General features: G+C 40.3%; 2 protein-coding genes across 2 annotated transcripts; one reads left to right on the top strand and one right to left on the bottom strand.

The window, feature by feature from the left end:
• The first annotated feature begins 3,523 nt into the window (after nucleotides 1–3,523).
• LOC145510759 (olfactory receptor 7G1-like) lies at nucleotides 3,524–4,477 on the top strand. Its single transcript, XM_081502975.1, has one exon. It carries the CDS (start codon nucleotides 3,524–3,526, stop codon nucleotides 4,475–4,477), a length of 954 nt encoding a protein of 317 aa, XP_081359101.1.
• A 6,299-nt stretch (nucleotides 4,478–10,776) lies between these two features.
• On the bottom strand, nucleotides 10,777–11,694 carry LOC145509444 (olfactory receptor 7G2-like). Its single transcript, XM_081498056.1, has one exon. The coding sequence runs from the start codon at nucleotides 11,692–11,694 to the stop codon at nucleotides 10,777–10,779; it is 918 nt and encodes a 305-aa protein (XP_081354182.1).
• Nucleotides 11,695–16,278: the final 4,584 nt, after the last annotated feature.

The following is a 16,278-nucleotide window of genomic DNA, read 5'->3' as shown; positions in this document are numbered from 1 at the left end:
AACTTTTAATGACTCTCGGAGAGATAAACCCTGAAATTTTTGTGTTATTTTTTACACTAACAACTATGCTTTAAAATATGCTATTTGTGTAATATATAGCATATATTTTATAAGTAATTATATAAAATAAAATAACTTATTATAAGATTATATATGTAGTATAGTATAGCATTATAGAATTGTATCCTTGGTCTCTGAGGATTTGTACTGTCCTGGGATCACAGTGATAATAAAATAGCTTGACTAATGAGGAGCTTTGGAAATTGAACCTCTGGGAGTACAGAGATTGTGATCTGCCTATGACCATCCCATTCAACAGTCCTTTCCCTGAAAAGAAGTAATATATCCGAGCCTCCTTCCATAGATGACCCCTCTTGCCCAGGAGCCTGATGACTCACTCAGTTCCTCTGCCCCTCCTAAATACAGATGGAACACTCTGCAGAAACGTCAACCATCATTCCACTGTGATGCCACCCAGGTAACCTAATGTCCCTCAGTAAGGTTTGAAAATAAGGACAGGTATCTCACTATGGCTTATCTGTGAGGAGAGAACATGTATCAGATGATTAGAACAAGGCTATCCAGAAGCTTCCTGCCTGACTGTCAGTCATCTTCTTCTCATGTTTCCTTATACTTTGTACCAGTATTCAAACACCTCTCATTTACTAATATTGTATTCACTCTCTCCCACAATCAAGATCATTTCCTCTTGAGTTGAAATCTGCAACTATATTTTACCTTTTTATTTTATATTGGAGTATAGCTGATTAACATTGTTGTGATGGTTTCAGGTGGACAGTAAATGGACTCAGCCATACATATACATGTGTCCATTCTCCCCAGACTCCCTTCCCCTCCAGGCTGCCACATAACATTGAGCAGAGTTCCCTGTGCTATACAGTAGGACCTCGCTCTTGTTCCGTCACTCAGTCATGTCCAACTCTGTGCAACTCCATGGACTGAGCATGCCAGGCTTTCCTGTCCTTCACCATCTCCTGGAGCTTGCTCAAACTCATGTCCGTTGAGTCCATGATACCATCCAACCATCTCATCCTCTGTCATCCCCTTCTCCTCCTGCCTTCAATTTTTCCCAGCATTAGGATATTTTCCAATGAGTCAGTTCTTCTCATCAGGTGGCCAAAGTATTGGAGTTTCAGCTTCAGCATCAGTACTTTCAACGTATATTCAGGACTGATTTCCTTTAGAATAGACTGGTTTGATCTCCTTGCTATCTGAGGGACTCTCAAGAGTCTTCTCCAACACCACAGTTCAAAAGCATCAATTCTTTGGTGCTCAGCTTTCTTCACAATCCAACTCTCATGTCCATACATGACTACTGGAAAAACCATAGCTTTGACTAGACAGACTTTTGTCAGCAAAGTAATGTCTCTGCTTTTTAATATGCTGTTTAGGTTTGTCATAGCTTTTCTTCCAAGGAGCGTGTCTTTTCATTTCTTGGCTGCAGTCACCATCTGCAGTGATTTTGGAGCCCAAGAAAATAAAGTCTGTCCTGTTTCCATTGTTTCCCCAACTATTTACCATGAAGTGATGGGACTGGATGCCATGATCTTCGTTTTTTGAATGTCGAGTTTTAAGCCAGCTTTTTCACTCTCCTCTTTGACCTTCATCAGAGGCTCTTTAGTTCCTCTTTGCTTTCTGTCATAAGAGTGGTGTCATCTGCATATCTGAGGTTATTGATATTACTCCTGGCAATCTTGATTCCAGCCTGTGCTTCATCCAGCCCAGCATTTCGCATGAAGTACTCTGCATATAAGTTAAATAAGCAGGGTAATATACAGCCTTGATATACTCCTTTGCCAATTTGGAACCAGTCTGTTGTTCTATGTCCGATTCTAACTGCTGCTTCTTGACCTGCATACAGGTTTCACAAGAGGCAGATAAAGTGGCTGGTATTCCCATCTCTTTAAGAATTTTCCACAGTTTGTTGTGTTCCGCACAGTCCGAGGCTCTAGCATAGTCAATGAAGCAGAAGTAGATGCTTTTCTGGAACTCTCTTGCTTTTTCTATGATCCAACAGATGTTGGTAATTTGATCTCTGGTTCCTCTGCCTTTTCTAAATCCAGCTTCAACATCTGGAAGTTCTTGCAGTAGTTTGAACATTCTTTGGCAATGCCCTTTTTTGGGATTGGAATGAAAACTGACATTTTCCAGTCCTGTGGCCACTGCTGAGTTTTCCAAATTCGCTGGCATATTGAGTGCAGCACTTTAACAGCATCATCTTCCAGGATTTGAAATAGTTCAGCTAGAATTCCATCACCTCCACTAGCTTTGTTCATAGTGATGCTTCCTAAGGCCCACTTGACTTCACATTCCAGGAAGTCTGGCTCTAGGTGGGTGATCACGCCATCAAGGTTATCTTGGTAATTAAGATTTTTTTTTTGCATAGCTCTTCTCTGTATTCTTGCCACCTCTTCTTAATATCTTCAGATGGGTTGTGGTGGAGAGTTCTGACAAAACGTGGTCCCGTAGAGAAGGGAATGGCAAACCACTTCAGCATACTTGCCTTGAGAACCCCATGAACGGTATGAAAAGGACGTTGTTGGTTATTTACAAAACAGAAATGGACTCACAGACTTAGAGAACGAACTTCTGGGGAAGAATGGAAGGAAGAATCCCAGTTTGGAATTGATATGTACACATTACTATATTTGAAATCTGCATCTCTTAAAACAGGATGACTGTTATAAAATTGTCTGACATTCACTTGCAATCTTGTGGTGGTGGGTAGTGGGTGGGCAGGAAGTTTGGTGAAGTTCACCTTATTTTCCCATTCCTGGTTCTTGACATGTGTGCTTAGTTGCTCACCTACGTATTATTTCAGTTGCTTGGCTCTGGGGTCTCTGGGGGTCAAGACACAATGTTCAGTTTCCTCCTTAGTCTGCTTCTCTTTATAAAATTACCGAATAGTATAGTTGCTTTCCTGGTGCTTCAATGGTAAAGAATCTTCCTGCCTATTCAGGAGACATGGGTTTGATCCCTGATCCAGGAAGATCCCACACGCTGTGGAGCTACTAAACTCCATACATCACAACTATCAAGTCTGTGCTCCAGAGCCCTGGAGAAGCAACTACTGAGCCCACATACCATAGAGCCCATGCTCTGCAACAAGATAAGCCACTACAGTGAGAAACCTGTGCACCACAACTAGAGAGTAGACCCCTCTTGCTGCAACTAGAGAAAAGCCCATGCAGCAAGGAAGACCCAGCACAGCCAAAAATAAATAGAGATAAAATTATTTCCAAAATATAGTATGAATAGTGTAATATAAAAAAATGACTACCCATTAAGCCCTTATGGGAATTAACAATGGATGACATTCTGCTCCATCAGCCTCAGTTTTTTAAGAAAGTAATGAAATAATATGCATACAGAAGACATGTTTCTTATTCTTCTGTTTGTCTCCATCTCATCCCATGATAATGTTTTGCTTCCTGTCGGTGCATAAAACCCACATTTGATTGTGTTGTCAGTTTTTGTCTTTCTTACCAGATTTGTCCACAGCATGGGACCCAGAAACAAAACAGGAGTTTCAGAATTCCTTCTTATGGAAGTGACAAAGGATCTGGAACTGCAGCCACTCCACTTCATTCTGTTCTTGTCCATTTACCTGGTTACCACTCTGGGCAACCTGCTCATCATCATGGCTGTCATCTCTGACCCCCACCTCCACACCCCCATGTACTTCTTTCTCTGCAACTTGTCCTTTACTGATATTTGTTTCAGCACAACCACGATCCCAAAGATGCTGGTGAACCTCCAAACACAGAATCAGAGCATCACTTATACAAGCTGCCTCACCCAGCTCTGCTTTGTCCTGGTGTTTGCTAGTTTGGAAAGTTTTCTCCTTGCAATAATGGCCTATGACCGATATGTGGCCATTTGTCACCCACTGAGATACATGGCCATCATGAACTTTCGGCTTTGTGGTTGGCTGATTCTATTCTCCTTGTTTATTTGCATCGTGGATGCCCTGCTCCACAGTCTGATGGTGCTGCAGCTGACGTTTTGCACAGACCTGGAAATCCCTCTCTTTTTCTGTGAAGTTGTTCAGGTCATCAAGCTTGCATGCTCTGATACCCTCATCAACAATATCCTGATATATTTGGCAACTAGCATATTTGGGGGTGTTCCTGTGTGTGGAATCATATTCTCCTATACTCAAATTGTCTCCTCAGTTTTGAGAATGCCATCAGTGGGTGGAAAGTATAAAGCTTTTTCCACCTGTGTTTCTCACCTCTCAGTTGTGTCCTTATTCTATGGCACAGGCTTAGGGGTGTACATTAGTTCTGCTCTTATCAGTTCTTCCAGGCAGACTGCAGTGGCTTCAGTGATTTATACAGTTGTCTCTCAAATGATGAACCCCTTCATCTATAGTTTGAGGAACAGGGACATGAAGGAAGCTTTGAGAAAACTCATCAGTAAGATACCACTGCCTTTTCAGGACTGTGTTATTTAATTGCCACACACTTGTGTGTTTTCTAGCTGTTAGTCTCTTATTTAGGGCTTCCCTGGTGGCTCAGACAGTAAAGAAGCTGCCTTCAATGCAGAAGATAGGGTTCAGTCCCTGGGTTGGGATGATCCTCTGGAGAAGACCATGGCAACCCACTCCAGTATTCTTGCCTGGAGAATCCCATGGGTAGAGGAGACTGGTGGGCTATAGTCCATGGGGCCATAAAAAGTCGGATACAACTGAAGCAATTTAGCATGTACACACGCATTCTCTTATTTATTTCTAGATTCACACCACTGTAGTCAGAAATGACACTGTATGATTTCAATATTTTCAAATATATTGATACTTGTTTTGTGGCCTAAGATGCGAACTATCTAGAGAGTGTTCTATGTGCACTGGAGAAGACTGTTCTTTCTGCTTTTGTTGTGTGTAGTGTTTATATAAGGCTTCCCTGGTGTCTCAGACAGTAAAGAATCTGCCTGCGATGCGGGAGACCTGGGTTCAATGCCTGGGTTGGGAACATCCCCTGGAGAAGGGCATGGCATCCCACTCTAGTATCCTTGCCTGGAGAATCCCCAAGGACAAAGGAGCCTGGCGGGCTACAGTCCATGTGTTCGCAAAGAGTCGGACACGACTGAGCACCTAAACACACAGCACAGTGTTTGTATCTGTCCCTTAGATTTTGTCAGTTTATAGTGATTTTTAAGCCCTCTGTGTCATTTTTTGTTTATCCAGAGTTACTATCCTTTGCTGAAAATTTGCGTTAAAATCTGTAAGTGTTAGTGTAGAAATTTGGATTTCTCACTTCACTTCTGTCAAGTTTGCTTCACATATTTTGAGGCACTATTGTTTGGTGTATCTATGTCTCTAATTGTTCTATAATCTTGATTATTAACCATTTTATCTCTATCTGGCTGTCTACCTATTTCTATCTATCCTTCTTTGTCTAGTTTAACAGTTTTGACTTAAAGTCTACATTTTTACTACATTAACTCTCTTTTGGTAACTATTTACCTAAGTTTTCCCATTCTTCCATTAGCAATCTATTTGTGTTTGTGGATCTACAGTGAGTCTCTTATAAATCACACATATTCACATCAGGTTTCTTCTATCTTTTTTCCAATCTCTTTCCTTCAGATTAGACAATTTAATTCACTTATTTAAAGTATCTACTGACAATGATATACTTAATTCTCTACCTAAAATTTATTTTCTGAATAAACCATGTTTTTCTCCAAATATATACCTAGGAGTGGGATTCTTGGATCATATAGTAATATAACGTGTGTGTGCTTGCTTGCTGAGTAACTTCAGTCATGTCTGACTCTTTGAAACCCTTGGCAGACTGTAGCCTGCCAAGCTCCTCTGTCCATGGGGTTCTCGAGGCAAGAACGCTGGAGCAGGTTGCCATTTCCTCCTCCAGGAGCTCTTCCCCAGCCAGGGTTTAAACCCACCTCTCCTGTGCCTCCTGCATTGGCAGGTGAATTCTTTACTACTAGCGCCACCTGGGAAGCCCCAGCTACAGTCCATGGGGTCACGACATAGCAACTAAACAACAAAACAAAGCTTCAAGTATTCCTTTCATTTTCTTTTTGACCTGTGCCTAAGAAAATAAAATCACCTCAAAATAAAATAAGCAGGTAAATCATCAGAAGACATAATCATCAAATGAGAATTTCCCTGGAGATCAAAAGGCTAAAAATGGATATGGTGAATGCAGAAGCGAAGCAGTTCTCTTCTTAAAGTAACAAAACATTTTGCATAGAGACCATATTCCATTTTAATTTTCCTCCATTCCTGCCCTTCCATTCTCAGAGGCAACTACAGTATTAACTTTATTGGGTCCCTTGGCATTGTGTTAAGCTGTTTTTATACACATGTATGAGTATTTGTGTGCATGTGTGGTTATATGCATATGTGTGTGTCTGTGTGTCCCAATGCAAATACCTCTTGCTTCTAGAAGAAATAAACTGTGATATTGTGAGACAGGAGAATAGAGTAGGGAACTGACATTAGTGAATCAGAATGAAATGTACTAAAATTTGTTCCCTCTTTCTGTCTCTATACATAAGCAAGATATAGTGGTCATTTTCAGAACTTACAGCTCTAAACATTAGTGTATACTAATAAGCTGTTCACACCTTGGAGACTTTCTCAAAACCATTGATTCTCAAGAAAAATGCAAGAATGTATTAAAGCAACCAGAATTTAGGGAACAAACTCTTGCCTGTTTTGGGGCAATCAATAAGCACATTCTCAGGGGTCTTAACACAGGAAGTAGAAGTGTCATTGAATTGATCCTGGTACATAAACTAGGGACTCCTGCAGGTACCAGTATCCAAGCCACCCAGTCTGTAATGAGACCCAACAGAAAAGAGGAAGAGGATCTGACTATCATGATTGATTTTCAATATTTATTTTCCTGACATTGCCTGCTAATTATACAACTGAGACAGATGTGTCAAAACATAAAAGTAAGAGAGAACAGATCAAGTTACTGAGTATCAAGGGATTAATTATTCCTAAATATGTCATAAAACCAGAGAAGAAAATGACAACCCACTCCAGTATTCTTGCCTGGAGAATCCCATGGACAGCAGAGCCTGGCGGGCTACAGTCCACAGGGTTGCAAAGAGCTGGGCACAACTGAAGCAACTTAGCACATGTCATAAAAACTTGGAAATGAAGGACGGGATGGGTCCCATTGGGCTACCTAGCTAGAGAATAAAGGAAAGGAAAAATAGGTCTAGAATTAATAATTTATTCATGGAGATTAATTACTACCGTTAATTTAAAGTCTGAAATAGTATGGTGTCTTTTCTCATTAGCTTTCAAGTAAAAATGTGAATGACAGCTAAACAGGAAAGAGTGTGCATGTGTTTATTTCATACACTGTTGTGTGTGTGGTAGGGAAGGTAAGAGATTCTAGATATACAGTCTCATTTTCATCCAGTTGTGAGCATCTTAAATAGCAAGTCCTTTATACCAGGTGCTAAGGTCTCCCTGCTAAATAATTAGCACAGATTAAATTGTTTAAAATCCCACAAATACAAAAGCATTTGAAGTATCCAAGTGAACTTTGCTCAATTTCCTTTTTCTTCTTAAGGCTGACGACAATCTTTTCCTCTTTAAAAAAAATTTTTTTTAAATTTTTGGCTGCTCTGGGTCTCCACTGCTGCATGTGGATTTTCTCTAGTTGCAGTGAGCAGAGCCTACTACCCTTGATAGTCTTTTCCAATGAGTCAGCTCTTCACATCAGGTGGTCAAAGTATTGAAGCTTCAGCTTCAGCATCAGTCCTTCCAATGAATATTCAGGGTTGATTTCCTACAGGATTGACTGGTTTGATCTCCTTGCTGTCCAAGGAACACTCAAGAGTCTTCTCCAGCACCGCAATTCGAAAATATCAATTTTCTGACACTCAACTTTCTTTATGGTGCAACTCTAGAGTTGTTGAATGTTTTCTGTTTCTTAACTTCTCACCTCAGTTTTACAGAGCAGAATCTGATTTTCCTCTGTGATCAATCATTGCTGTGATCAATATACACAAACTTCCTACTCTGTTTTTAGACTTTCATTATCACCTTTTTTCAATTTGCACGTAATAGACTCAAAATACATTTTCCCCACATTGGAGAACTTTGGATTGAATTATGTCCTTCATATTTAATTGTGTTATGATAAAAAGACTATGCCCATGCACTGGCGTGCAGCTCTGTCCATTATTTAGTAGATTTCATGAGATTTTATCCATAATTGAAGGTGTAAATGATGATCCATGTTTTCAATATTCACTTACAAACATTTTCTTTAAGAACTTCAGTATTTTCATGTGGTCATCAATTTACTTTACATTTTAATGCTTTCAACATGAATTTTCTTAGTTTATATTTTTCAAGATATATTTTCTGTAAACAAACTAATGGCAAAGGACTTCCTTGGTGGTCCAGTGGTTAAGACTTCACTTTCCACTGCAGGGGGTGTGGGTTCAATCCCTGTCTGGAGAAATAAGATCCCACAGGCTTTGCAGCCAAAAACCCAAAACATTAAGCAGAAGGAATATTGTAATAAATTCAGTAAAGACTTTAAAATTCATCCACATCAAAAAAATCTTTACAAAATAAAGTAATGACAGGATGGCATTGTAATATCACTGATCATAGTCTTAATAGCAGTAAATTTCAAACATGTGAATATTGAGTAAAACATGCAAAGATTCATCTGGGGCTCACAGAAAGGTAAAGCTTTTCATGTTCCATGTTTCACCAAAAGACTGGAGAACTTTAAGTGTAGGCAAGGTAGAGCCAAGTGGCTCTGCTGATTTATCTCCATAAGTAAGTCAATACTTACTCTTTCAGGTAATATGGATTAAAAAATAAAACTTGACCCCTTTCTTACACCACTCACAAAAGTCAACTCAGGCTGGATTAAAATTTTTTAGTGTACCACCTGAAATGTAAAACTCCTGAAGAAAACACAGAGGTTAAGCTCTTTGATACTGGTTTTGGAAATGATTATTTGGATTTGACACCAAAAGCAAAGGCAACAGAACAAAAATAAAAAAGTAAACTAGGACTTCCCTGGTGGTCCAGTGGTTAAGACTTTGCCTTCCAATGCAGGGGATTCAGGTTCAATCCCTGGTCAGGGAGCTAAGCTCCCACATGCCTCACAGCCAAAAGACCAAAACATAAAACAGAAATAATATTGTAACAAATTCAATAAAGACTTTTAAAATGATGCACCACAAAAAAAAAAATCTTTAAGAAATAAACAAACAAGGAAGCTACCAGAAACTAAAAAGCTTTTGCATAGGAAAGGAAACAAACAAAAAAGGACCTTAATTTGATGAATTTCTTCTTCTTTCCCAAATTCATGTTGACTGATTGTCTCACCCTGAGAAACTAAGAGGACACTATGTTTTCCTCTCCACCTCTTTTTAAAAATACATACTGGGACTTCCCTGGTGGTCCAGTGGTTAAGAATCCACCTTCCAATTCATAGGACACAGGTTCAATTCTTGCTGGGAGAACCAAGATCCCCATGTGGTAGGTCAACTGGCTCCACGCTCCACAACAAGAGAAAGCCTATAGGCCACAATGAAGACCCAGTACAGCCAAAATAAAATACATAAATAGACAAAAATGCCTATTCATTTGAGTTGTTTAACATGACAATACTTTGGCCACCTGATGCGAAGAGCTGACTCATTTGAAAAGACCCTGGTGCTGGGAAAGATTGAGGGCAGGAGGAGAAGGGGACGACAGAGGATGAGATGGCTGGATGGCATCATTGACTCGATGGACATGGGTTTGGGTGGACTCCGGGAGTTGGTGATGGACAGGGAGGCCTGGCATGCTGTGGTTCATGGGGTCGTGGAGAGTCGGACATGACTGAGCGACTGAACTGAACTGAACTGAACATGCCAATTTAAATTATCCTTATTTTTAATTGAAAGGTAATTGCTTTACAATATTGGTTTCATTTCTGCCATATATCAACATTATAATTTCATTAGGTATATATATCAAATTGTCATGTTAATTTCCATTGGCTATGTAAAACAGATAATCAATGGAAATTAACATGACAATTTGATACATAAACCTAATGAAATTACTACTGCAGCCAGAATAACAATCATATCCATCCCTTCACATAGTTCCATTTTTTTGTAATTAGTGTCCTCTTTCTGTCCCAACCGTTCTCCTAAAAACATTTCCCTCAGTATCACTATAGAAAGAATGCCCAATTCAGGTTCTAATTTAATAGAACCTGACCAAAAAATCACAATCAAAAAGTTCACATACATTTTAAACATCTCAATATTAGAGAAGAGCAAAGTCGGTTTTCAAGCCTAAATTGAACTCTTTTAGTTATTTTGGCGGAGAAGGCAATGGCACCCCACTCCAGTACTCTTGCCTGGGAAACCCCATGGATGGAGGAGCCTGGTAGGCTGCAGCCCATGGGGTCGCTAAGAGTCGGACACGACTGAGCGACTTCACTTTCACTTTTCCCTTTCATGCACTGGAGAAGGAAATGGCAACCCACTCCAGTATTCTTGCCTGGAGAATCCCAGGGATGGAGGAGCCTGGTGGGCTGCCGTCTATGGGGTCGCACAGAGTTGGACACGACTGAAGCGACTTAGCAGCAACAGCAGCAGTTATTTTGGAATTTCATCATTGCAGCAGCATAAGGCTTTGGTGAAGTAAGAGTCAGGCATTCAGTCCAACCCATTATTCTTGTTTGTTGACTCATACTTGAGCCCAAGTACAAGGCAGGGGACACGACTACAAAAAGACGTTCCTCAGATAAGTTTCCACAAGGCTTGCTTCATGTCTCTGTTCCTCAGGCTGTAGATAAAGGGGTTCAACATTGGAGGGACCACCGTGTACATCAAAGAGGCTATTGCTGTCTCCTTGGAAGAGTGTGTAAGTGCAGAACTAATGTACACCCCAAAAGCTGTCCCATAAAATAAGGAAACCACAGAGAGATGAGATCCACAGGTGGAAAAGGCTTTATATTTCCCACCAGCTGAGGGCATTCTCAGAATGGAGGAGACAATTTGAGTGTAAGAGAAGATAATGCCAAGGAGAGGAACACCACCCAATATGCTAGTCACTAAATATACCAGGATGTTATTGATGAGGGTATCAGAACATGCCAGCTTGATGACCTGATCCAGTTCACAGAAGAAATGGGGGATTTCCAGCTCTGTGCAGAAGGACAGTCGTAATACCAACAGAGTGTGCAGCAGGGCATCTGCACTGCTAATGACCAGGGAGAGTAGAATCAACAGGCCACAGAGGCAGGGGTTCATGATGACAACATACCTCAGTGGATGGCAGATGGCCACATAACGGTCATAGGCCATCGCTGCAAGGAGAAAGTTTTCCAAGCCTGCAAATAACAGGACGAAACAAACCTGGGTGAGGCAGCCTGTGTAACTGATGGATTTGCTCCGTCTTTCAATATTCACAAGCATCTTGGGCACTGTGGTGGTGCTGAAACAGAGGTCAGTGAAGGACAGATTGGAGAGGAAGAAGTACATGGGGGTGTGGAGGTGGGAATCAGAGCCGATGGCCAGCATGATGAGCAGATTGCCAAGCACAGTGACCAGGTACATGGTCAGGAATAGACCAAAGAGGAGGGGCTGCTGTTCTGCATCTTCTGAGAGACCAAGGAGGAGAAATTTTGCTACATCTGTTTGGTTTTTGGTTTCCATGTTGTGGCTGAGTCTGATGAGAAAAAAAAAAATACATGTGAAAACAGAAACAGACTCACAGACCTAGAGAATGAATTTATGATTGCTGGGGGGATGATAGTTAAAGACTTTGGAATGGACAGGTACACACTGCTATATTTAAAGTGGTCCTTGTAACCAACAAGGACCTACTGTATAGCACAAGGAATTCTGCTCAGTGTTATGTGGCAGCCTGGGAGGGGAGTTTGGGGGAAAATGGATACATGTATATGTGTGACTGAGTATCTTCACTGTTCACCTGAAACTATCACAACATTGTTTGTTAACCGGCTATACTCCAATATCAAATAAAATTTTTTTGAAAAAGAACAAATACATGTGATAGGACACATAACAGATGTACAAGAACCCATTCTTTTAGAACACTGTAACATCTATATTGTAAATTGAACTGAAAATATTATTCATCTTATTCTTTACCTTCTGCCCCTCTTTTAGTCTTACTTTCTCAACCTCTTTTCTTTCTGTCCTCTGTACTCACTCTAAACTAATTTAGTATTTCCCACATTGTACCAACTAAAAGAAATAAAATATGGAACAATGTATAGCTTATTCCTTGAGAATTCTCCAAAGCTTCCAACCAGCAAGCAGGGAAAACAAAACCAAGCTTTCTACCAGGGGAGGAAGGGGATGGAGGGATAAATTGGCAGATTGCAACTGACATTGTCGTTCAGTAGTAAGTTGTGTCCAACTCTTTGTGACCCCATGGACCCTCCAGGCTCCTCTATTCATGAGGTTCTCCAGGCAAGAATACTGGAGTGGGTTGCCATTTCCTTCTCCAGGAATACACACATTACTATACATAAACTGGTATCTATTTTATAGATAGACAAATAATATCTATTTATGTATAAAGATAGATAACTAATAAGGACCTACTGTATAGCACAGGGAACTCTACTCAGTACTCTGTAATGACCTATATGGGGAAAGAATCTAAAAAACAAAAGAGTGGGTAAGGTCTCCCCTTGATGGTCCAGTGGTAAAGAATCCACCTTCCAATGCATGGGACACGGGTTCAAACCCTTGTTGGGGAACTAAGATCTCACATGCCCCTGGATCATTAAGCCCCCATGACACAACTACTGAGCCCATGCCCCACATGGGGCATGAGTGCTCGCACCCTGGAACCCTCACCACATAACTAAAGCCTGCTGTAACTAAGGCCCGGTGTGGCCAAAAATAAATAAGTAAATAAATATTTTTAAAAAGAGTGAATATATATATAACTAATTCACTTTGCTGTGCACCTCCTGAAACTAACACAACGTGTAAATCAACTACACCCAAATAAAAATTTTAGAAATAAAATAGTGAAGTGAAAATTGCTCAGTTGTGTCCAACTCTTTGCAATCCCTTGGACTACACAGTTCATGACATTCTCCAGGCCAGGATACTGGAGTGGGTAGCCTTTCCCTTCTCCAGAAGATCTTCCCAACACAAGGATCAAACTGAGGTCTCCTGCATTGCAGGCAGATTCTTTACCAGCTGAGCCACCTGGGAAGCCCAAAAATAAAATAACACACACACACACACAAACCATAAGCATATTAAACATATGCTTGGAGCAGAGTTTTTCAAACTGTTTCTTGCGTTGAAATCCACTGGAGTGTCTGTTTAAACCCATATTGCTGGCCCCACACTCAGAATATGAGATTCAGAATTTGGGGCATGGGACTCAAAATTTGTCTTTCTAACAAATTTCCAAATGTTGTCGTTGCTGGATTAGGTTTTACTTTGAAGACCAATCTTCTGGAGCCCAGATCAATGCGAAACTAGAAAATCCATTTGTTCACGTGTTGGTGCAGACCCAGCACAATTAATGGGGAAAATGATGCCCTGACTCATCTGTGTTTCTCCCGGTGCTCTGGGAATTCGTGACCCAAGCTCTCGGTTCAACCACTCCCTTTTCAATGGTCATCAAATTCTATCCTTTTCTTCCCCCTTTCCATTTCTGCCTCATTGAATTCTTATCACAAAACTGTGCCATAAGCATTGTAATTAATAATGGCATTAACAGGTATCACTGAAATAAATGTATTAATTATTATTAACTGCTCACACTACCGGAGAAGGCAGTGGCACCCCACTCCACTACTCTTGCCTGGAAAATCCCATGGATGGAGGAGCCTGGTAGGCTACAGTCCATGGGGTCACTAAGAGTCAGACACTACTGAGTGACTTCACTTTCACTTTTCACTTTCATGCATTGGAGAAGGAAATGGCAACCCACTCCAGTGTTCTTGCCTGGAGAATCCCAGGGACGGGGGAGCTTGGTAGGCTGCCATCTATGGGGTCGCACAGAGTTGGACACGACTGAAGCGACTTAGCAGCAACAGCAGCAGCTCACACTACCACTAACACAGTGTTCTATTCTACTGTGAGGCATACTTTTCAGCACTTTTCTCATTCTCACGAATTCTTTTTGCAAATACGTTTGATAAAGAACTTATATTAAAAAATTTAAAGAGCTCTTACAACTCAATAATAAAAGACAAGTAACTTAAATTTTTTAAATGGACAAGATTCTTAACAGATGTTTCTCAAAAAAACATACATGAATGGTCAAAAAATCACATAAAAATGTGCTGAATATCATTAGTCATTAGGAAAATGCAAATGAAAGCTTCAGTGAGATGCCACTACAACACCCACTAGATAGACTATAATAATAATAATAAAGCAGACACTTGTAAGTGGAGAAACTAGAGCTGCTGGGAATATGAAATAGTACAGCCACAAAAAAATTTCTTAAAAATTTAAGCACAAATACTATATGACTTAGCAGTGTCATGCCGAGGCATTTACCCAAGAGAAATGCGAACATGTGTTCACACAGACATTTACATATATGAATGCTCATAACATCATTCACGGTAGTAAAAATTGGAAGGAATCCAAATGCCCATTAACCAAAGAATGGAGGGGAAAAAAAGTATTTCCATACAATGGAATATCATTAACAATGGAATACCATGAAGCAATTAAAGGGGACAAATTGCTGATACATGTTATGAATGAACCAGAACATTTTATGCTAAGTGAAAGAAGGTAGAGACAAAAAATTATGTATTATGTGATTCCATTTATATGAAATGTCCCCATAAGACAAGTTTATAGAGACAGAAAGCAGAAAAGTATTGGTCAAACTGTAAGCGTGGGAGTGAAGATTAACTGTGAAAGGCAATGAGGGAGCGTTTTCAAAGTGATGGAAATGTTCTAAAACTGGATTATGCTGATAATCTCACAAGTCTATAAATTTACTAAAATCATGGACTCATACACTTACAGTGGGTGATGCTGTACTTGTAAATTATACTTCAATAAAGTTGGTAAGGGGGATTCCCAGGAGGCACTAGTGGCAGAGAATCCGACTGCCAGTGCAAGAGATGTGGGTTCGATCCCTAGGTCTAAAAGACCCCCTAAAATAAGAAATGGCAACCTGCTGCAGTATCCTTGCCTCGAAAGTTCCATGGACAGAGGAGCCTGGTGGGTTACAGTCCATAGGGTCACAAAGAGTCTGACATGACTGAGCGACTAAGCACAAAGTTGGTAAACATTAAAAAATAATAATAAAGATACAAATAAATACCAAATGTTGGCAAGGAGGTACTATGGCAAATCTCATACACTGTCAGTATGTCTTTCTAACTAATTTTATTCTCTGTTGACCTATGAGTCAGGTTCTTCTAACATCCTCCTGTTTATCTATGGCCCCATGGAAAGATAAAGGTAAAGTAAGATGAAGGTATGGATGCAAAATAGTTGGCACTCCAGCAAGAGCTGGTGAAATGATTTGCACTCAGATTTCCAGACTTTAGAGTTGAACTCCTACTACAAGGTGATGCAAACTATGGGAAGTATAGATTTATGTATCAGGAAGGGTTGACCAAATTCCATCACTTGCCTTTGAAAACTTTCACCTAATAAATTCTTACCCTGATTTTGAAGCTCTTCTAACATGTGACCACAAGAGTGGTATCTAGATGTGACAGCAACAGAAGAGAGTCCACACTCAGAAACTGAGATCAAGATTAGAATATGATACTTGAGGGCTTTTGGAGTCCAGTGGTTAAGAATCCACTTGCCAATGCAGGGGACTTGGGTACGATCCCTGGTCTGGGAAGATCTCACATGCTGCAGAGCAACTAAGCCTGTGCACCACAACTACTGAGCCCATGTTCTAGAATCTGTGCTCTGCAACAAGAGAAGCCAACAACGAGAAGCCTGTGCACAGCAATGAAGAGTAGCCCCCACTTATTGCAACTAGGGAAAGCCTATGTGCAGCAATGAAGACCCAGTGTAGCCAAAAATAAATATTAAAAAAAAAAAAAGAATATGCTACTTGAAAACGTAGGCTATTGTGTGAATGAGACTCTCTTTTCTCCCAAGAGTATTTCACATATAATATGATGAGACTACTTATATATTCCAAAAAAGAAGAATTTGAGGAAATAGAAAGTACATGGCATTTTGAAAATGAAGGAAAAAATAACTAAAAACCAACAATCTATTAGCTTGTTAAAGCACAATCCTGGAGTGAGG

This window comes from Giraffa tippelskirchi, chromosome 6 (genome assembly GCF_054371585.1).
Source record: "Giraffa tippelskirchi isolate mGirTip1 chromosome 6, T2T-mGirTip1v1.2.pri, whole genome shotgun sequence".
NCBI classification, from domain to species: domain Eukaryota; kingdom Metazoa; phylum Chordata; class Mammalia; order Artiodactyla; family Giraffidae; genus Giraffa; species Giraffa tippelskirchi.
Note: the sequence above shows the minus strand (reverse complement) of the source record. Positions and strands in the feature narration are given on the sequence as shown.